Below are 24,221 nucleotides of genomic sequence, written 5' to 3'. Positions count from 1 at the left end.
TTTGAATTAGATGCAAAGCGAGTTGTGGATAATGTGAATTTTGTGAAGCCTAATGACTCGGGTTTCGGAGCTATTATCGACGATTGTAAAAGGCTGATTTCTCTCTTCTTTAGGAACTCTCGTGTTAAGTTCGTTAGAAGACAAGCCAATGAGGCTGCTCATACTCTTGCACGGGTGGCTCCATCTCTTGCTAGTTTTCATAATTTTATTGATATTGCAACATGTATTCAGAATATTATTATTAATGAAATCATCTAATCTTTTCCCGTAAAAAAAAAAATATATTTGTCCATTCCCTGAAAATAAAAGTTTTTGCAATTCAGCACTTGTTACTCCTATTATAAAGCTTGGTCTTAAATATAAGAAAGCTTTTTACTATATGAAGTATCAAATCCAACCATCATTCTCACGAATGTAGTGAGGTTACACCAGTAATACCTACTTTCAAATAGACTCTGCAACATGCATTTTAGTAGTACAAAATAATTATTAATTTCCATTTTAGAATATTAAAAGGAACTCTATAATAATAAGATGGTCCTTTATTTTACAATATTTATTATATTCCCCCAAATTGAAAAGGACAAAATTGCCAACAGTGCAATATAAAAAATTAAAAAGAAGAACCGTTTTTGACGCAAACCTTAAAACAGGGAAAAAATAGCGCACTCGGTTTTCGAAATTCCACGTGTCAATTTCCCATACGTCACATAGGATTCCTGGATTCCCATGTTGTACTAGGGTAAACTATTCCACGCGCACAGTTCTAACGTTTTCACCACTCTCCTTCTCAATTCGAAACGTGCCTATTTTACTTAACGTAATAAGCGAGTATAAAGCACGCGCTTATCTCATGTACTTGGTTCAATCAAACCAGACAATGGGAAACCTTAAAACCAGTGTTTTTGGAAAACCACTTTTAAGGTTTGCATCAGAAATACTAAGACCATCCCCATCTGCTTGCTGTGTACAAAGATATAAAAAAAAAAGTATTTCTATTTAGAGGCTTGTTATAAGTACATCAAAAAATATACACCATTCATATTCATGTACACCTTATCAAATATACCATATGAATATAGCATAAGTATATGCATTATTGTGTTAGAATAAAGAAAAATTAATAATTAAATATTTTTAAAAAGTAAAACCGTATAATATTACGGTGTAAATGTTAGTGTATAAATAACATTTCTCTTCTATTTAATAAAAAAATAATAATAAATATTAAAGTTTCACACAACTGTTACATTCAAATTTGAATCTTGATGTTAATCTAAAATTGTTATAAAAATTATTCAAATCGGAAATAATTTAATTTAATTATTTTAATTGACATACAAAATGATAATATTTCAATTTAAAATATTCATATTTGTCTATTAAAGTAACTCTTTCATATATTATAGGTAATTTTTACACGTGTTCTGGAAAATGATCGAATTTAATAGCTCTGATTAAATTGGAAAAGACTCCGCCATCTCATTAAAGTGTTCCCGGGTCATTTTTATTTTTGAAGAGGCCAAAAAAAAAATTGTTGGTAATTTTTTATCAAGTAATATTAAAACATAATACACTTATTACCTTTCTTTTTCTACGACAGATTCTCATTAATATTGGATTCCTATAAATAGAAATAAAATGAAAATTATATAAATATGGTAATGACTTTTGTCTTAAAGCTCCTTAGTGTTTCCATATAAAGAATAAAACTGCATCAAATACCTCTTTCTACAAATCCACACCAACATCTATAAACTGTTTCTCAACCTTCTTCATCTTCTTCTTCCTTTCCTCCTTACTCCTATACTTTTCAAGTAAGTCACCACTTTTTCTTCTCTATTTTATCTTCCACAATTTTTTTCCCTTTTTTAAATTTTTTTTTCTAATAAAAAATATTGAATATCCCTTGGTCATGGATCTTAATAAGAAGAAGAGTATTTGACTACTGATCTAGCAGGTGAAAAAAACCCTAATCCATATATTGAGATGGGAAGAGGAAAGATTGCGATTCGAAGGATTGATAATTCAACAAGCAGGCAAGTAACTTTCTCAAAGAGAAGAAATGGATTATTGAAGAAAGCCAAAGAGTTATCCATTCTCTGTGATGCTGAAGTTGGATTGATTGTTTTTTCAAGCACTGGAAGGCTCTATGACTACTCAAGCACAAGGTATTAATTAATTCTTTTTTTTTAGTGATCTGAAATCCCAGTTTTTTATTTACTGAAGAGAAAAAAAATTAATTTATAAAGTAGAAAATTAAATAAAATAATTATATATATGTTTGTTGTGATTATTCTGTTGCATTATTAGGAGCTTTTTAGAGCATTAATATATTATGATCATATAATAAAACATATATATAGGTATTTATCTTCCTGACTCATGAGTTTTATTTTATCCTGATCTGCACCTTAACTATAATTAGTAATTACCATTTCAACTTCTAAAATGAGAATAATCATATACTTAGGACTATATATTATATATGTATCTATAAGTTAAGGTAGTTTAAAGTGGCACAAAATCTTATATTGTACTATAAACATTATATAAGGTAATGAAGTATAGTTTGGGAATCTAATTTCTGTACTGAACACTATCAGAATGCCAGAATGCAGGTGCATACCTTTTCTTTTGAAATTTTCAAAGCAGTGTTAGTATTATTATGAAGTAGCAAAACTTTAATATATGTTTTTTAATCCACGCATGCATTGTCCCTAATATGAAAAGTACAAAATCTACAAGTTAAATATGCACAAACAGAACAGAAAGATGAGAAATGATAGATTTAGAATGTCAGAATTTGCTATGATTTATCTGACTCTACTATTGTTCCTATTACCCTAATCTTTGCTAGTTAAGTTTAGGGGTATATACTACTACTACATTACTTAATTATATGCTTAACCTTATTGAAGATGAATAATCAGATGTGATTGCATTAAACCAGTAAACTAACTTCTTTTGGCAGATCATATAATTATATATTTAAATTTATGGGAGATGATTTTTGTCCCTAAACTTGAAGAGAGATTTTTATCCTTAGTGCTACAATTCAACAATAAGAAATATCTTGTGATCGTGGTGGAAAGAAACAATTGGAGAGAGATAGTTAGTTGGGTGGAATGAAATGAAATGAAATGGAATCGAAGTAAGAAGGTGTTTTATAGTTTGTTTGAAAGCTATGGACATCTATAAAGGTTCAAGGGTAAGGTGATTTTGTATTGAAGTTAATATTGAAGATTTTAAAACATATGCTTAGAGAGCTACCATAGAGGCTGCAAATACATGTTTGGCATTTGAAATGTGAACATAGTAGTTTTATACATGGAGGAGGAGTAAGAGATAGAGTTTGTATTTCCCTACTTTGTTGCTGTATTCACAAGTACGGGTTCGATATGTTAGAAATAATTCAGATTCAGTTTCATTTTAACTTGTATTTGCAGTTGAATTTGAATTGCATTTTGATTGCATTTTAAGTTTGGTTGTATAAATACTGAAATTTAGTTTTCAATTGTGTCTGTTTTTCAATTGAGAGAAAGTTTGTTACAAGTTTGTTACTCTCTCTCTTTCTCTCTCTGCAATTCTTTCTCATCTTCATCTGCATCTTCTCAATTCTTGTGCATCAACGGAGGTTTAACTCCAACAATTAGTATACAGAGCTTCGGTTCAGATTCAAGAAAGGGAAACACGAGTGTATGTGAGGTGTGTAATTAATTTTGTTTCTTGAATTCACGTTGAATTAAAATCGAAATTGAACATAATCAAATTGGGAAACACAAGTGTTTGTGAGAATTGAGTAATTTGCACAAGATCAAAGTTAAACGGTGGAAACGGCAGCTTGAACACAAATCTTCTAGTATTTGATTGAAACGGCAGCTTGAACACAAATCTTCTAGTATTTGATTGAAAGAACTAGAATCGGTGGATGATTCAGATGTGTGTGTTGTTTAACGCTTAAGATGTTCTTGATCTCGTAAATGACAGTTATGTGTCGGTAGGAGCAGATACAACAGAAGCACAAAGAGAAATGAGGAATAAGGATCATAAGGCGTTGTTCTATATCCATCAGTGTGTTAATACAAATGTGTTTGAGAAGATTGTTGATTCAACGATGGCGAATGCTGCATGGGACACGCAGGTACGGTGCTACGGTGGTGATGCATCAATGAAGAAGGTGAAGCTTCAGAGTCTACGTAAGCACAATGAGAATGTACTAGATTACATCTCCAGAGTGATTTTGGTCGCTAATGAGATGAAGGCTTGTGGAGAAACGCTCTATGAACAAGTATTATTAAGAAAGTACTGAGATCACTTACTCCTCAATTTGATTACATTGTTTTAGCAATTGAACATTCTAAGAACCTCAGAACGACGAGATTTGAAGAACTGCAAAGTAGTCTAGAGGCACAAGAGTCGTTGGCTGAGAGAAACTCTAAAAGAGAGGTATAGTAGACTCTGAAAGCGTCTTTTGGTAAGAATAATCAGAAGCAGTCTTTGTCATAAGCCAAGAAGAGACATGGTGGTTCTCAGAAGTCATAAGCCTCTAACTCTGAGGAGAAGAAACATCATGAGTGAAAGGAGAAGTGTGACAAGAGAAACGTTCAGTGTTACAATTGTAATAGGTTTGGTCATTTTGCTAAGGATTGTTGGTCAAACAAGGAAAAGAAGTCAGTAGAAGCATACATAGTATGAGGAAATTCTAATGATGAACCTGTGTTATTGATGGCTTCTGAATTCGATGGCTGATATTTGGTAGACTTGTGGTATATGGATACTAGCTGCTCAAATCACCTAATTGGAAATAAATAATGGTTGATTGATTTTGACTCTAGAAAAAGGACAAAGATCATATGGGCTAATGATAAATACCTTAATGCTGAAGGAATGTGAATTGTTAAAGTCAGAGTGAAGAATGGAAGAATTGTTCTAATCAAGGATGTTTGGTATGTTCCTGATATGAAGAGCAATTGATGAGTGTAGGTCAGCTAATTGAGAAAGGTTTCTCAGTAACTATGAAGAACAATCTCTTGAATTTGTATGATTTTGATCAGAAGCTGATTATGCAATTTGAGCAGGGAAGCAACAGAACATTCAAGGTGAATGTGGAGACATTTGAAACTAAATACCTTAGTGTAGAAGGTGACAATGAGTTGTGGCATAAGAGATTAGGACATTTGAACTTCAAAAGCTTAGAGCATCTTTGTTCTATGAAGCTGGTACATGGTATTTTAAAGATTGTGAAGCTTGAGAAGTCATGTGAGATATGTATGAAAGGCAAGCAACCTAGATTTTCATTTGCATCAAAAATGGATCTAATAGCAATGCATGTGGGCCATTTGAAGTACCTTTACTTGGAGGAAACAATTACTTTGTGTCTTTTGTGGATGAGTTCACAAGAATGGGATGGGTAGCACTAATCAAGTTTAAGCATGAGGCGTTTATTGAGTTTCAAAAGTCCAAAGTGAATGCTGAAAAACAGAGTGGTCAAAAGCTGAAAGTTCTTAGAACTGATGGTAGAGGTGAGTACAACTCTATAGAGTTTAAGAAGTACTGTGAGGAGAATGGAATTGAGCATAAGGTTACTGCTCAACACACTCCCTAACACAATGGTCTTGTTGAAATAAGAAATAGGATTTTGCTTGATATGACAATGAGCATGCTAAAAATGTGAAATGGAGTATGTGGTTTATGTTCAACATACTTGTGAAAGAAATATGGTTCTAGTGTGTCTCCATGTTGATGAGATATTGTTAATAGGGAGCTGTACATATGAGATAGTCAAGTTCAAGAAGATGCTGATAACTGAGTTTGAGATGACTGATTTAGGAAACATGGTATATTTTTTAGGGATGGAGATTTTGTACTCTAAGAAGGGTATAATTTTGCATCAGCTGTATGAACTTGAACTTCTGAAGAGATTTGAGTTAACAAATAACAAATCTGCAATCACACCTACTGAAACAAATCATAAGTTGGATTCTTATGTTTAGGCTGATAATGTAGATGCTACAATTTTTAAATAGTTGGTTGGCTCATTGAGATATCTCTGTAACACCAGACCTAACATCTACTATGCAGTTGGAATGGTGAATAGGTTTATGAACAAACCAAAGTGGTTACATTACCAAGCTGCTGTCAAGATACTGAGATATATTAAGGGGACTTTGAGGTATGGAGTTTAATTCTCTTCTAGTGGTAAATCTGATTCAGAGCTGATATGTTATTCAGACTCTGATTGGTTTAAAGACAGAGTTGACAGAAGAAGTACTTTTGGATATTTCTTCAAGTATCTATGAAGTATCATTTCTTGGTGCTCCAAGAAGCAACATGTAGTTGCCTTGTCAACCTATCAAGCTGAATACATAGTTGATGCTTTGTCAGCTTGCCAAGTTGTTTGGCTGATGAATTTATTGCAGGATTTGAAGATCAAAGTGAGCAAGCCCGTGAAGCTGATGATAGACAATAATCTGCCATACGCCTTGCAAAGAACCCATTGTAGCATGGGAGAAGCAAGCATATAGAGACAAAATTCCATTTTTTGCGCAATCAAGTTCTGAATGGAGTGCTACAAGTTGTTCACTGTAGTACTCAGAATCAACTTGCAGATGTTCTAACTAAAGCTATCAAGGCTGAACACTTTATCCCCTTGAAGGATAGAATTGGTGTTGTTAGTTTTAATTAGTTAAATATGAATTAAGGGATGGTGTTAGAAGAAATTCAAATTCAGTTTTATTTTAGCTTGCATTTTCACCTAAATTTGATTTGCATTTTGGTTGCATTTTAAGTTTGGTTGTATAAATACTTGTCATACCCCAAATTTGTCCTACCCCTTTACTTCTAATTGGCTTAGGTTTTGCATTCATGTACATACATCACTTAGGTCATAATCCATACTCATGCATTCATAGCATGGGTGCTATCCAAAGGCTAGCAAGAAAAAGCTCTATTGCAAAGAATTTTGATCAGAGAATAAGGAGACTGAGGTATGATCATGTGGTTCTATGTTCAGGGAAGTCCTCCTGGATTGGGGTTTCTCTTTGTCTCAAGTCAAGGCATTGATTGAAGGATACTGGCTTGCAAATCGTCCGGTTCTTTAAATCAGGGTTTCTTTGACCAAAGTCAACCAGTTGACTTTCTGGTCAACATTCAATCAGGAACGAATTCTATAAATGAGAAGCTCTCATAATGACTATGTGGATGTGTTTGTTTGACTGGATTTGACTGGAAGGGGTTTAATCGGGAATTCCATCAATAGTCGGAAAAATCAGAACAGTTGACTTTTGGGTCAAAATCAGAAGAATTATTCAAATATTGACTTTTGGTGGAAAATCGGTCAAGAAAAGTCAAAGAATGGATAAAATCGGGAGTTTGATAAAAGGTTGCAAAAATAGAAAAATAACAAAAGTGGAAAGCTTTCATACTTAGAAAAATTTTGGCATTGGAAATCTTGTTGAGCAGTCCACTCCACCATCAGTTTACACGTGGCAAATGACATTTTTTGGGAAAATTCTCAACATCAAAGTTGTTCCTCTCATGGAGGAGAACAACTTTGTAGTTGGACACTTTTTCATTTGAAGCTTGTATGAAGAGTTAAAGTGGTGTGAAGTTGCTGAAAACTCATTTGAACCAAGTCATAATCCAGGTCACAAGTCAGGTCATGACCTGGTATTTCAACAAACACATGGCATGCCAAATCTCCAGCCATTTTCAGAGCTCTACAGAAGTTCCATGAATGCAAACGTGGTATGTATCTCTTCCTTGCCATGCCCTCTATTCATTGAAACAAGAAGTGAGTCAATTGGACGAACATTGAATAAATGGCAAGCCCCCAAAGTCATGCCCTCACACTGGACAGAATGCAGCATAAGGCTTGGCATAAAATTCTGGGCACGCATGCATATCATCAAGCACATGGTGGGCTAGATTCAGATTCGAATTTCTTTCTCCACAAGTCTCCACCTCGAGCAAGATTGATCTTTAAATGTTCTATGTCATGCCCTCTACCCAATGAGATCAAGATCATTAATTTTGGACAAGAGGGGAATGAGAAAGAGGACTCCAAAGTCAGGCCCTGATCAAGTTGTTATTTTGCCAAGGACCACGAGCCAGAAGCCAAGACACGCGCGTGGATAATGTGCAGTGGCGTACCCTTACTTTGCAAGCAATTTTTGAATAGGTTACAAGTGTGTCCTCCCAAAACTTCTTACATGGGAATCATTCTATGCCATGCCCTCTTTAATTTGACACCAAGATTGTACCATGTGAGGAACTATGGCTGGAGTTATAAGCACACAAAGTCACATACATGAGCATGATCCACTTAAAGGTGTTGCACTTCAATTAAAACCATGCAAATACACAACACACTCCCACAATTTTCATGCAAGAGGCCATGTGAAAGCTTACACTCAGCCATTGCAGTTGTGTACCATGGTCCCACACTCATGATACAATCTCTCATGCACCACACCTCACCATATATATAGCAAAGCTTTCCACACTTCACGGACTTCCATTTTTCATTTTTCAGTTTCATACTCTTCTCTCGGTTTTCAACTCTCTTCTTTCTCACACACTCTCATTCTCTCACTTCATCTCTCTCTCCCTCCATAACAACAACTTCACTTCTTTCTCTCTCTCTCTCTCTCAACCTCCATAACAACCATAACAACCTAACAAACCTCTAACCGCTTCTGAAAAACTCTTCAACCGAATTGCTAACAATCCTCCATGAAAATCATCACACTCTTCTCTTCTCACCCTCGGATTCTCTCTCCCTCATCTCTATCTTCATCTAAACACCATAGCGACTTCTCTGTAATCTTCATCAATGAATCTTAACGAACTTGCAACAAACTCATAACTGTTTCTCAATCTTCATCATCACCACTACCACGACCATCGCGCCTTCATCCACATCATGCTTCCATGAATCTTATCATCTAGTCGGAATCATCATCATTGTTATCACGCTGTTACAAGTGCGAAGCAAGATTCAAGAACAAGCAGTGGAGACTTCCTTTCCAACAATTCAAGATCTCGTTTAGGTACGATTTCTAATCCTTCTGAACATGATAGTAACACACGAGTGAGTTCTATGAATTACGTGCTGCGTATGTTACTTTGTATGTTTGAATCTTGAACTTGCTCCTTTTTTGTGATGAGACGATTTGTTTGAACGCTGGAAAGACATATTTGGTTACTATGCGTTGTAAGAATCACGTTGCTATGCTTGGAGTTGTGTTTAGTGAGAGTTCTTGTTGTTTAGGGGCTTTGTGATTGCTCTCGGTTAGGGGCTTAGAGGCATCTGATGAAGAAAGAGAGGGCGGATTCGTATTCAGTGCGCAAAACCGAGTGGGAGCAAGGTCTCGTTTTTCATTTTCCGGGAGCTCCCACGCCGGTGCCGTCGTGACTACCGCTTTGGCACGTCGGAGAAGACGGTGAATAGTTCACGTGAGTAACACATGCATGCTGCTCCTCTCTTTCACGTTTTTCTTCCTAATTTTCTATTGCAATGAGTGTGACGTGTCACAATGTGATTGGCTGATGCGTTGTTTTGTCTTATCCCACTTAAAACACTACTTGACCAGTTGATGAAAGTTTGGGAGAATATTTTGGTCACGGCTACACATAATGCGTGTGATTAATGACTGAACTGGAATAATAAAAACAAATAAAGTGAAATGAGTGGAATAACAACAAATGGCTAAAAAAATGAATTAGAAATGAGGGAATTGGACAGCGTTGGGCCATAACGCTTTGGGCCCCATAACAATTCTGGAATCACACCCAATGCCTTGCTGATGCACCACGCGTGATGATACTGGGCCTGAATGGTAATGCTCCCCCCACCCCCTGAATTAGGCCCGTTTTTATCCATAACTAGTTTTAGTTCACATTGGAATTACTGACACACCTCCCTCCTGTTTAGATTTCAATTTTATTTTAATCTTGTTTGCTTTTAACTTTTGTTTCATAAATCATTTTAATTCAAATTAAAAATACATAAAAAATGATTTTAGATATTTTAGGGTATGTAAATAAGTGTCAAATTTTTGTTGAATTTTCTTAATTGTTTTAGTCCTTTAATAAATCTTTTTTCACAATATAGTTGAATTTCCTTTGATTAATACTCCCTTGTAAATAACTCTTCAATAGACTTAGGAATTGATTTTTTTAGTCTCGATTTTTTTTGTATAGAATTAATGGATGTATGTGTGCTTGTGAATAACGTTTGTTTGTTATAGTTCTCAATTTCATTTGTCGCATATTGATTTTCCTTTGCTTATTCCATGTATAAGTGTATAGTTCTAGTTTTATTTTAATTCCCTTGTATAAGACAACTTAGACTAGAATTTAGGAATAGTTCCCTTATCATTTTCTTTTTCTTTTCAACTTTTAAAATACTTAATAAATACTGATAAAGGTCATACCGTTACTATATTTCATAGTAGGAAAGAAATGATGAGGGCGTAGGCCCCGATGTATGTTCTTTTCCACTTAGCGGAGAAGAAATGATTGAGGTGTGAGGCCTCGATGTATTTCTTAGCCGTTATTTAGAGAAACGATTGTGGCGTAGGCCTCGATGTGCATTCTCTAAATATTCAAAATAACTCCTTTTTGTATTTCTTTTACTTAGCGGAGAAGAAATGATTGAGGTGTGAAACCTCGATGTATTTCTTAACCGTTATTTAGGGAAATGATTGAGGTGTGAAGCCTCGATGTATTTCTTAACCGTTGTTTAGAGAAACGATCGTGGTGTAGGCCTCGATGTGCATTCTCTAAATATTCAAAAACAAACAAAAACTCTTTTTGGTATGATCTAAGTCACAAACAAAATTCCCTTAAAAAACACCAACCAAAAACACTTCAAAACACCTAATAAATGTTCAGACTTAAAACAAAAGTGAGGAAGTGATGCGAGACCTTGTAGTGGGTTCTCGTCATCATGGAATTACCCTTAAAAGATACAAACCAATCTCTTTTTCTCCTTTCTAAGGGCAAGTTATCTCCGCTCCATTGCATCCTAGGCTGTCCCCTTGTGCAAGAGCGTGAGCGTTAACGCCGCCCAACTAAAAAACACAAAAACAAACAGAAAATCGTGAGCCGAGCTACGGTAACTCTGATTCCTGAAAAGGATACGTAGGCAGCGGGGTAGGGCCCGTGCGAGTATAATTCTTTATTTTCCCTACATTTTGCATTCATTTCGCATTTAGACATAGACATAGTTATACACCCATTAGATAGAAACAAACATAGGTGGATACCATCGAGTACGATGGGCGTGAGGGGTGCTAATACCTTCCCCTTGCGTAACCGACTCCCGTACCTTGATTCTCTGGTCGCAAGACCCTGTTCCTTCCTTTGTTAGGTTTTTTGATATTCCTTTCCCTTATGGGATAAATATATTGGTGGCGACTCTGTTCATTTTTCGCGAGCGTGCGACAGCTGGCGACTCTGCTGGGGATGTTGCTAGACCTGTTGCTGGTCCATCCTTAGTGAGTCGATCCTAGCCTGCGTTTGTTTGTTTATTTACTGGGTGTTTATTTGTTTTTATGTCTATACCTTGTATATATGTTTGCATGTTTACTTTTCTGCCTGCATATCATGTTTATTTCTGTTTGCACATCATGCATATGGATTATATTCTGTGTTCCTTGGGGTCTTCTGTTCTGTTTTGCAGGTTGGGTGGGATTGTTCTATGAGGTAAAAGGCCCAATACCCAGGCCATGAGTGATACCTTAGGAACTAGGAATAGAGTGGCCATGACGGACAGAAGACGTATGTCTGATTGATCCGATCATGTATCCACGGACAGAGCTTGGTTGAAAGAGGCAATATCGTATGATTACGCCTACTTTCAATCCTCTGTTGGCTTTTTTGACCTACCTTGACCTAGATTCACCTGTGAGTGGGGAGGGATATACATGACAGGTATCGTTGGTGACTATTCTGTTCTGTTGGTGACTATTGGTTTTCCTGGTATTCAAAAAGGTGTCGGACCTTTGATCCTGTGACATTTGACCTGTATCAGTTATTCAGAAGTTTGTACAGTGGTTACTAAGATTATATGGACCGTTGATCCCATGCTTTTGCATTGCATAACATCATTGCTTTGTCCACTCCATTTATGAAAGATCCTAAAGTCTATTTCCAAAAAAAAAAAAAGAGAAAAGAAAAGAAAAGAAAAGATATGTAAAAGAAAAGGAAATAGAAAAGCAAAAAAGAAAAGGAAAAGATTTTATACAAAAAAAAAAGAAAGAGAAGCTTTGATTCCAAAAAAGAAAAACAAAAGTGCGAAAAGACTTTAGGATCTCTCATAAACAAAACATGCATTCATACTATCATGCATTTCATGGTTCTCTCAGATATTTATGGGACCCTTTCTCTTCAGATTTCTAGATCAACAACAAATTTGACTTCCCACCGCCACAACTCCAAGATCAACTATGGAACAACTCCGTGAGGAAATGGATGAGATGAAGGAACAAATGGGTCATCTTATGTTGGAGATGCGAGACTTGATCCGTAATCAGGATGCACTAAAAGAAGAGAATAGTCAGTTGAAGACGCAATTGAGCTTGGTCATGGAAGTTCTGAAGACGGTATTAAGGAAGGAAGAGGATGTTGTCCCTACTGCGGCAACAGAAGTTGTTGATCCCTTCTCTTCAATAGGATCCCGTCCCACTCATGGAATACCTCAGGAAGTTCCTTCTCAACTCCATGTGCCATTACCTCCATGCCAATCTGTTCTTCAAGGGGGCCAAATGTGTGGGAAAAAGCCTAAGATACCTCAGAGAATTCTCAATCCTATCCCGATGCCTTACGCTCAGTTACTTCCCTGTTTGCTGGAGCTTCAGTTGGTTGAGCTACGAGAATTGGCTACGCCTGAAAAGCTTCCCCCCAACTTTGATGCCAATGCTCGATGTGAGTTCCATTCTGGGGCACCTGGTCATGATGTTGAGCATTGTAGGGCACTGAAACATCAAGTTCAAGATCTCATTGATTCAAAAGTGATTTTGTTCACCCCTGAGGGTATGTTTGTTCGAGGAAATGGGGTTCCAATTGCGATGGAAGAAAAGGTTGATTCATACTTCTATGTCAGATCTACTTCAAATCAGAAGCATAATGCACCATCTTGGGTTCCAGGTTTCCCACCTCATCAGTCTCCATTTGTTTCACAGCCAGGTCAAAAGAGGAAGACACCTGAACAGAATGGGTACTGGAATCATTGCCATCAGCAGGGTCCACAAATGCCAAGGAGACCACCAAGAAGGATTGACCCAATTCCTATGACCTATGGTCAGCTGCTTTCTCATTTGCTCAAGGATTCTTTGGTCCAATTAAGGGAGTTTAAGCCCCCTCCAATACCAATTCCTCAAGGATATGACTTAAATGCAAGGTGTGAGTACCATTCTGGGACATCTGGACATTCAACTGAGGATTGTGGTATTTTGAAACACAAAGTCCAAGATCTCATTGACTCTAAAATAATATCATTCACTCCAAATGGCCTACGCATAAAGCGAAGACTTCATGCGTAAGTGAATGCCCGTATTCCAGAAAGTATCAAAAAAAAAAAAGAGAGAATAAGCCCAAATGGGGTCAAGGCTCCTCAACTATGGCAATCATCATTTCACTTCTGTATTCTCATTTTCAGTATTTCCTGTTTTGTAGAAGGCTACTTCCTTGTCTGAACTCGTTGGTATGGTAATAATGAAAGCACCACAAATTCTCGAACAACTTTGTCAGAATCTTCTTTCCAAGAGGTAATCAAGAATTTCCTGTAGAAGCACCTCTCATTCTCAAGGTTCTTGTGCTCAGTTGTATCCGTGGAGGTTGGTGTTTCAGTTGGTGTTTTGGTCTTCCCTTACAACAGATAACGTCTCTAAGTTTGATGACCACGCAAGGTTCCTCCATGTTTGATAGCAAATACTTCTTCAATGAATATGCTTGGGGCTCCCGCACGAGGGATAAGCAAGACGTACTCTTATCTTGAGCATTGCATTATTCGCATTGCTCGAATCCCTAAAAGCATTACGAATTCCTGGGTGACTTCGTAAGGATCTTCTTCCATGTGATAATCAAGAGTGTTCTTCACGATGCTACTTCATATATTAGTTGCCTTTTCTCAGGATCTCCTTCTCAGTGGCCATGCTAGTTAACAGAGACAAGAAGAATATGAGAAACAAATTGATGTGATTCTATTGCCTTGTGCCCATTCACTTCCCTGTTTGTTGGAATTTCAGTTAGTAACTCTCCTGAGTTTGATGACCGTACCAAATTCTTTCCACTTATAATGGCGATTACTACTCTAGCAACTATGCTTGGGGCTCCTGCACGAGGGATAAGCAAGACGTACTCTTATCTTGAGCATTGCATCACTCGCATTGCTCGAATCCCTAAAGCAAGGCAAAAGTTTACAACTCATGGGTGACTTTGTTGGAGTTCTCTTTTGAAGTAATCTGAAGTGTTTGGAAGGGACTGCAGAAAGTATTCAAGCTCAACAAGTCCAGACGGAGTCAAGTCTCCTCAACAACGACATTCATTTAGTTTCTTACTGCATTCTCATTGTAATTTTTCCTTTGTGTGTTTAAGCATCGATAGCATGTAAAAACTTGTTAATTTCTGAATGAAAATCATAATACATTGTTTATGTTTGTCTTGGAGTAATCCATTCGTTTTCACTCATAAAATGCTTTTGGCATTACGATACCAACTTTATTAATCACTTGCTTAGGCAAAAAGCTGAGGGAGAATGATGAAAAATAAAAATGCAAAATCTCTAATCATGTGTTTTTGAATAAAAAACCCTACTGAGGATGTACAGGCATTGTTTCAAATCCCCAAACACCGGAGATATAAGGGAGATAGACCCTCGTCAACCCCTTTGAGCCTTGAAGTAGAAGTTTCTTTTCTAATCATTAAAAAACCCTTATTTTAACCTTGGGGCAGGGTAGTGTTCATTCAACTTGATTGAGTGTTCAAAACTCACCAAAAGGGTATGAATCTAAGGATACAACAATGGTTATCCTTCAAAAGGTTGAGGAATTTCAAAACCGCAATGATTATCCTTATTCCATCAAGAGGTCAAAAGAGGACGATGCCACAATGGTTATCCCTCATCAATCAGAGAATGAGGCAGTCACAATCTTTCAAACAAATCGAGAGCAACGCGATATCACACGACTTGTTCAAAAAAAAAAAAAGGAGAATAAAAAAAAAAGAGAGCCCGCTAAGTCAACAACTTGAAAACAAGTGACTTAGGCAAAAAGTTAGGGCATCCCGCTGGACTCCAAAATAAAATTCAAGAGAATTTGTCCAGGCAAAAGTTAGGGAAAGCAGAAGCGAAAAACAAGGATTACAAAATAAAAATCCTTATCAAAGGAACAAAGTCGTGTGATGATCAATCAGAAGAATAAGAAAGTGAGCGACTGCCATGTCCAAAGAACCTCATTGATTCCTCAACCATTTCAAACTCCTTGTGAGGGATGAACACTCGTGTCGAGTTAACTGAACATAGGAATGGAGAACATCACGAAGGGGGTGGGTACAAATAATTTTGAGCCTAAAAATCCTTTGTTTTCTAAAAAAACGTGAACCCGGCCAAATTACAACCCTTAAAAGTCCTAATTGAAGTAGGGTTTGTTTCGAAAACACACTCCGATGAGATAGTGTTTAACTGACTCCCAATGAAGCGAGACTCATATCCATGTTGGTATCGTATGTTTGCTTTATCTTCCACATGCAAAAATCGAGGTTGTGTCAACTAGTGATCCATCCACAAGAGGTCGCAACCTCATTTCAATAAAAAAGTTTCTTTAAACTTCAAGACTAACATACACTTTGTATTAGAATTATCATTCCTAGAATTAACATTCTTTGGCATACAAACATCTGCTTAAACTTCAAAGAAATTTCAGGATGAGAATCAGTGAGCAACTTGATCATGTCAAAGTACAAGAGACTTGGGAACTCCGAGGAATAAAGGCTAATCATTTCAAATGTTGACCATCAAGGGGCAGATTCTCTAAGAAATCCGTCGGGCATGAACAGTTGATGCGTTCTTTGATTACTCTATGAGGAAGAGTTTGAAGACTCCGTTGAGCGTGGTAAAGTTGTTTCCATGTTTGTTTAACTTCAAAACAATGAAGGCTGGAGGATTCTAGTCCGATGTACCTAATCAGGGGCAATCAAGTCGAGGAATCTCTCTTGAATTCAGCATATCTGGGGCAATCATGTCGACAAATCTCTTCGAGCCTTGATCAATCTGGGGCAATCAAGTCAAGGAATCTCTCTTGAGTTCAACCAATCTGGGGCAATCAGGTCGACAAATCTCTTCGAGCCTTGATCAATCTGGGGCAATCAAGTCGAGGAACCTCTCTTGAGTTCAACCAATCTGGGGCAGTTACGTCGAGATTCGACAAATCTCTCCAAGGATCCTTTGGGGCAAATCCCTCCATAAGTCACGAAGCCTGGGGTGAGTTTTTTTGTCGCTCCATGACCATAGGAGTTTATTTCTCCTAGAAATTTGGTCTCTCCTCAAGCATAAGGGTTTATTCCTCCTAGGAGTCGTTCTACTTCCCTAATCAAAGCTCCTTATCTGGATTTCTCATCCCCAACATGGTGAATCGAGGGAATCTCCTCAAACTGAAAATCCTCCAACCAGTGGCACATGGTGAGAAGTCAGAAATCATTCTTCAAGTCAAAGAAAAGTGCATCTTACAGATCAAAGTCCAATATCTATTGGCACCTCCACATGGTCCTTAACACTAAGGGGATTTTCCCTGGTGTTTACCTCACTAATGCCTTTATTTGGCACTCTGCATATAGCGTTCACTGCATATAACATTGCATCCTCAAAAGCGTAGCATATCCATCAAAATGGAGCATTACGCCACAGAAAAATTCAAACATGTATACAAAGCATAAGCCAGATAATGCAAATCATCCCTCAATCAAGACAATGATACATCCCCACATAAAATGTCCTTACAAACTCCAATTGATATCTGCTACTCCATTACAAATCTCCTCCACCCACGGTGCCGATACTTGGTTTTACCAATCCCCAATCCCCAGTCTAAGTGTTTTTCAATAATCTTCTTGTGGATCGTAGGTCTGTCAACCTTATCCTCATCTTTTTCATTTCTTGTGGATCGTAGGTCTGTCAACCTTATCCTCATCTTTTGCATTCTTGTGGATCGTAGGTCTGTCAACCTTATCCTCATCTTTTGCATTCTTGTGGATCGTAGGTCTGTCAACCTTATCCTCATCTTTTGCATTCTTGTGGATCGTAGGTCTGTCAACCTTATCCTCGTCTTTTTCATTTCTTGTGGATCGTAGGTCTGTCAACCTTATCCTCATCTTTTGCATTCTTGTGGATCGTAGGTCTGTCAACCTTATCCTCATCTTTTGCATTCTTGTGGATCGTAGGTCTGTCAACCTTATCCTCATCTTTTGCATTCTTGTGGATCGTAGGTCTGTCAACCTTATCCTCGTCTTTTTCATTTCTTGTGGATCGTAGGTCTGTCAACCTTATCCTTACCTTTTTCAATTCTTGTGGATCGTAGGTCTGTTGACCTTATCCTCATCTTTTTCGTTTCTTGTGGATCGTAGGTCCGTTGACCTTATCCTCGTCTTTTTTCATAAGTTGGATTCTTATGTTTAGGCTGATAATGTAGATGCTACAATTTTTAAATAGTTGGTTGGCTCATTGAGATATCTCTGTAACACCAGACCTAACATCTACTATGCAGTTGGAATGGTGAATAGGTTTATGAACAAACCAAAGTGGTTACATTACCAAGCTGCTGTCAAGATACTGAGATATATTAAGGGGACTTTGAGGTATGGAGTTTAATTCTCTTCTAGTGGTAAATCTGATTCAGAGCTGATATGTTATTCAGACTCTGATTGGTTTAAAGACAGAGTTGACAGAAGAAGTACTTTTGGATATTTCTTCAAGTATCTATGAAGTATCATTTCTTGGTGCTCCAAGAAGCAACATGTAGTTGCCTTGTCAACCTATCAAGCTGAATACATAGTTGATGCTTTGTCAGCTTGCCAAGTTGTTTGGCTGATGAATTTATTGCAGGATTTGAAGATCAAAGTGAGCAAGCCCGTGAAGCTGATGATAGACAATAATCTGCCATACGCCTTGCAAAGAACCCATTGTAGCATGGGAGAAGCAAGCATATAGAGACAAAATTCCATTTTTTGCGCAATCAAGTTCTGAATGGAGTGCTACAAGTTGTTCACTGTAGTACTCAGAATCAACTTGCAGATGTTCTAACTAAAGCTATCAAGGCTGAACACTTTATCCCCTTGAAGGATAGAATTGGTGTTGTTAGTTTTAATTAGTTAAATATGAATTAAGGGATGGTGTTAGAAGAAATTCAAATTCAGTTTTATTTTAGCTTGCATTTTCACCTAAATTTGATTTGCATTTTGGTTGCATTTTAAGTTTGGTTGTATAAATACTTGTCATACCCCAAATTTGTCCTACCCCTTTACTTCTAATTGGCTTAGGTTTTGCATTCATGTACATACATCACTTAGGTCATAATCCATACTCATGCATTCATAGCATGGGTGCTATCCAAAGGCTAGCAAGAAAAAGCTCTATTGCAAAGAATTTTGATCAGAGAATAAGGAGACTGAGGTATGATCATGTGGTTCTATGTTCAGGGAAGTCCTCCTGGATTGGGGTTTCTCTTTGTCTCAAGTCAAGGCATTGATTGAAGGATACTGGCTTGCAAATCGTCCGGTTCTTTAAATCAGGGTTTCTTTGACCAAAGTCAACCAGTTGACTTTCTGGTCAACATTCAATCAGGAACGAATTCTATAAATGAGAAGCTCTCATAATGACTATGTGGATGTGTTTGTTTGACTGGATTTGACTGGAAGGGGTTTAATCGGGAATTCCATCAATAGTCGGAAAAATCAGAACAGTTGACTTTTGGGTCAAAATCAGAAGAATTATTCAAATATTGACTTTTGGTGGAAAATCGGTCAAGAAAAGTCAAAGAATGGATAAAATCGGGAGTTTGATAAAAGGTTGCAAAAATAGAAAAATAACAAAAGTGGAAAGCTTTCATACTTAGAAAAATTTTGGCATTGGAAATCTTGTTGAGCAGTCCACTCCACCATCAGTTTACACGTGGCAAATGACATTTTTTGGGAAAATTCTCAACATCAAAGTTGTTCCTCTCATGGAGGAGAACAACTTTGTAGTTGGACACTTTTTCATTTGAAGCTTGTATGAAGAGTTAAAGTGGTGTGAAGTTGCTGAAAACTCATTTGAACCAAGTCATAATCCAGGTCACAAGTCAGGTCATGACCTGGTATTTCAACAAACACATGGCATGCCAAATCTCCAGCCATTTTCAGAGCTCTACAGAAGTTCCATGAATGCAAACGTGGTATGTATCTCTTCCTTGCCATGCCCTCTATTCATTGAAACAAGAAGTGAGTCAATTGGACGAACATTGAATAAATGGCAAGCCCCCAAAGTCATGCCCTCACACTGGACAGAATGCAGCATAAGGCTTGGCATAAAATTCTGGGCACGCATGCATATCATCAAGCACATGGTGGGCTAGATTCAGATTCGAATTTCTTTCTCCACAAGTCTCCACCTCGAGCAAGATTGATCTTTAAATGTTCTATGTCATGCCCTCTACCCAATGAGATCAAGATCATTAATTTTGGACAAGAGGGGAATGAGAAAGAGGACTCCAAAGTCAGGCCCTGATCAAGTTGTTATTTTGCCAAGGACCACGAGCCAGAAGCCAAGACACGCGCGTGGATAATGTGCAGTGGCGTACCCTTACTTTGCAAGCAATTTTTGAATAGGTTACAAGTGTGTCCTCCCAAAACTTCTTACATGGGAATCATTCTATGCCATGCCCTCTTTAATTTGACACCAAGATTGTACCATGTGAGGAACTATGGCTGGAGTTATAAGCACACAAAGTCACATACATGAGCATGATCCACTTAAAGGTGTTGCACTTCAATTAAAACCATGCAAATACACAACACACTCCCACAATTTTCATGCAAGAGGCCATGTGAAAGCTTACACTCAGCCATTGCAGTTGTGTACCATGGTCCCACACTCATGATACAATCTCTCATGCACCACACCTCACCATATATATAGCAAAGCTTTCCACACTTCACGGACTTCCATTTTTCATTTTTCAGTTTCATACTCTTCTCTCGGTTTTCAACTCTCTTCTTTCTCACACACTCTCATTCTCTCACTTCATCTCTCTCTCCCTCCATAACAACAACTTCACTTCTTTCTCTCTCTCTCTCTCAACCTCCATAACAACCATAACAACCTAACAAACCTCTAACCGCTTCTGAAAAACTCTTCAACCGAATTGCTAACAATCCTCCATGAAAATCATCACACTCTTCTCTTCTCACCCTCGGATTCTCTCTCCCTCATCTCTATCTTCATCTAAACACCATAGCGACTTCTCTGTAATCTTCATCAATGAATCTTAACGAACTTGCAACAAACTCATAACTGTTTCTCAATCTTCATCATCACCACTACCACGACCATCGCGCCTTCATCCACATCATGCTTCCATGAATCTTATCATCTAGTCGGAATCATCATCATTGTTATCACGCTGTTACAAGTGCGAAGCAAGATTCAAGAACAAGCAGTGGAGACTTCCTTTCCAACAATTCAAGATCTCGTTTAGGTACGATTTCTAATCCTTCTGAACATGATAGTAACACACGAGTGAGTTCTATGAATTACGTGCTGCGTATGTTACTTTGTATGTTTGAATCTTGAACTTGCTCCTTTTTTGTGATGAGACGATTTGTTTGAACGCTGGAAAGACATATTTGGTTACTATGCGTTGTAAGAATCACGTTGCTATGCTTGGAGTTGTGTTTAGTGAGAGTTCTTGTTGTTTAGGGGCTTTGTGATTGCTCTCGGTTAGGGGCTTAGAGGCATCTGATGAAGAAAGAGAGGGCGGATTCGTATTCAGTGCGCAAAACCGAGTGGGAGCAAGGTCTCGTTTTTCATTTTCCGGGAGCTCCCACGCCGGTGCCGTCGTGACTACCGCTTTGGCACGTCGGAGAAGACGGTGAATAGTTCACGTGAGTAACACATGCATGCTGCTCCTCTCTTTCACGTTTTTCTTCCTAATTTTCTATTGCAATGAGTGTGACGTGTCACAATGTGATTGGCTGATGCGTTGTTTTGTCTTATCCCACTTAAAACACTACTTGACCAGTTGATGAAAGTTTGGGAGAATATTTTGGTCACGGCTACACATAATGCGTGTGATTAATGACTGAACTGGAATAATAAAAACAAATAAAGTGAAATGAGTGGAATAACAACAAATGGCTAAAAAAATGAATTAGAAATGAGGGAATTGGACAGCGTTGGGCCATAACGCTTTGGGCCCCATAACAATTCTGGAATCACACCCAATGCCTTGCTGATGCACCACGCGTGATGATACTGGGCCTGAATGGTAATGCTCCCCCCACCCCCTGAATTAGGCCCGTTTTTATCCATAACTAGTTTTAGTTCACATTGGAATTACTGACACACCTCCCTCCTGTTTAGATTTCAATTTTATTTTAATCTTGTTTGCTTTTAACTTTTGTTTCATAAATCATTTTAATTCAAATTAAAAATACATAAAAAATGATTTTAGATATTTTAGGGTATGTAAATAAGTGTCAAATTTTTGTTGAATTTTCTTAATTGTTTTAGTCCTTTAATAAATCTTTTTTCACAATATAGTTGAATTTCCTTTGATTAATACTCCCTTGTAAATAACTCTTCAATAGACTTAGGAATTGATTTTTTTAGTCTCGATTTTTTTTGTATAGAATTAATGGATGTATGTGTGCTTGTGAATAACGTTTGTTTGTTATAGTTCTCAATTTCATTTGTCGCATATTGATTTTCCTTTGCTTATTCCATGTATAAGTGTATAGTTCTAGTTTTATTTTAATTCCCTTGTATAAGACAACTTAGACTAGAATTTAGGAATAGTTCCCTTATCATTTTCTTTTTCTTTTCAACTTTTAAAATACTTAATAAATACTGATAAAGGTCATACCGTTACTATATTTCATAGTAGGAAAGAAATGATGAGGGCGTAGGCCCCGATGTATGTTCTTTTCCACTTAGCGGAGAAGAAATGATTGAGGTGTGAGGCCTCGATGTATTTCTTAGCCGTTATTTAGAGAAACGATTGTGGCGTAGGCCTCGATGTGCATTCTCTAAATATTCAAAATAACTCCTTTTTGTATTTCTTTTACTTAGCGGAGAAGAAATGATTGAGGTGTGAAACCTCGATGTATTTCTTAACCGTTATTTAGGGAAATGATTGAGGTGTGAAGCCTCGATGTATTTCTTAACCGTTGTTTAGAGAAACGATCGTGGTGTAGGCCTCGATGTGCATTCTCTAAATATTCAAAAACAAACAAAAACTCTTTTTGGTATGATCTAAGTCACAAACAAAATTCCCTTAAAAAACACCAACCAAAAACACTTCAAAACACCTAATAAATGTTCAGACTTAAAACAAAAGTGAGGAAGTGATGCGAGACCTTGTAGTGGGTTCTCGTCATCATGGAATTACCCTTAAAAGATACAAACCAATCTCTTTTTCTCCTTTCTAAGGGCAAGTTATCTCCGCTCCATTGCATCCTAGGCTGTCCCCTTGTGCAAGAGCGTGAGCGTTAACGCCGCCCAACTAAAAAACACAAAAACAAACAGAAAATCGTGAGCCGAGCTACGGTAACTCTGATTCCTGAAAAGGATACGTAGGCAGCGGGGTAGGGCCCGTGCGAGTATAATTCTTTATTTTCCCTACATTTTGCATTCATTTCGCATTTAGACATAGACATAGTTATACACCCATTAGATAGAAACAAACATAGGTGGATACCATCGAGTACGATGGGCGTGAGGGGTGCTAATACCTTCCCCTTGCGTAACCGACTCCCGTACCTTGATTCTCTGGTCGCAAGACCCTGTTCCTTCCTTTGTTAGGTTTTTTGATATTCCTTTCCCTTATGGGATAAATATATTGGTGGCGACTCTGTTCATTTTTCGCGAGCGTGCGACAATACTAAAACTCAGTTTTCAGTTTGTAATTGTCTTTCAATTGAAAGAAAGTTAGTTACAAGTTTGTTACTCTCTCTTTCTCTCTACAATTCTTTCTCATCTTCATCTTTATCTTCTCAATTCTTGTGCATCAATGGAGAATAGAGGTTTAACTTCAACATGATATTCAAAATATGAGTACATCTATAAAAAAAATAAGAAAATTTTTATAAAATGAATTGGTGGAGAACTAAATTGTTCAACTCATAATAAAATATTCTAATAATATTAAAATATTTACACACCCACCTCTATTCTTAATCTCTCGTCACAACTACCTTATTCTAAGGTCTTCTACCCTATAAATCACATCATAGCACATATAACGCACCACATCACATATTTTTAATTATAAAAATTAATACGATAAAAACGGGGCGTTACAACTCTCCCCCACTTAAAAGATTTTTGTCTTAAAAAATTACCTGCTACGAACAACTCTGGATACGACTCTCGCATCTTACTCTCTAACTCCCACGTCCTACTCTCTTCGGTAGCTCCTCCTCATACTACCTTCACAAGAGGAATCTCTTTGCCTCTCAACGTCTTGATTTCCCAGTCTTTGATCCTCACCGGTAACGTCTCAAGCATAAGTTTATCCTGCAATTGCACATCGTCTACTGGTATCACATGAGATGGATCCGAAATATATTTATGCAATTGCGACACATGGAACACGTCATGCAAATTCGACAGGTTAGGTGGTAAGTCCACCCTATACACAACAGTTCCTACTCTCTCCGAAATCTGATACGAACCAATAAAACGAGAAGTAAGTTTCTTAGATTTCACGGCACGTCCAACATCGGTTAATGAAGTGGCCCTCAAAAACACATGATCTCTCGCTTCAAACTCAAGGTCTTTTCTCCTCTAATCGTGATAACTTTTTTATCTACTCTGAGAAATTCTTATCTGTTCTCGAATCAACTTCACCTTTTCCGTAGTTTGTTGAACAACTTCAGTTCCAAGTACTACGCCTTCACCCGACTTATACCAACACAACAGAGTCCTACACCTTCGATCGTACAATGCCTTAAATAGTGTCATTCCA

General features: G+C 37.4%; 1 protein-coding gene across 1 annotated transcript in view; it reads left to right on the top strand.

Annotated features, from left to right (window-relative positions):
* The first annotated feature begins 1,989 nt into the window (after window positions 1–1,989).
* LOC131645061 (MADS-box transcription factor 23-like) overlaps window positions 1,990–24,221 on the top strand; it is a 50,595-nt gene continuing 28,363 nt past the window's right edge. Inside the window, exon 1 of the mRNA XM_058915715.1 lies at window positions 1,990–2,171. Within this exon, the coding sequence (XP_058771698.1) occupies window positions 1,990–2,171 (182 nt within the window). The remainder of the gene's footprint in view (window positions 2,172–24,221) is intronic.

This window comes from Vicia villosa, linkage group LG1, assembly GCF_029867415.1.
Source record: "Vicia villosa cultivar HV-30 ecotype Madison, WI linkage group LG1, Vvil1.0, whole genome shotgun sequence".
In the NCBI taxonomy this organism is placed as follows: Eukaryota; Viridiplantae; Streptophyta; class Magnoliopsida; order Fabales; family Fabaceae; genus Vicia; species Vicia villosa.
Note: the sequence above shows the minus strand (reverse complement) of the source record. Positions and strands in the feature narration are given on the sequence as shown.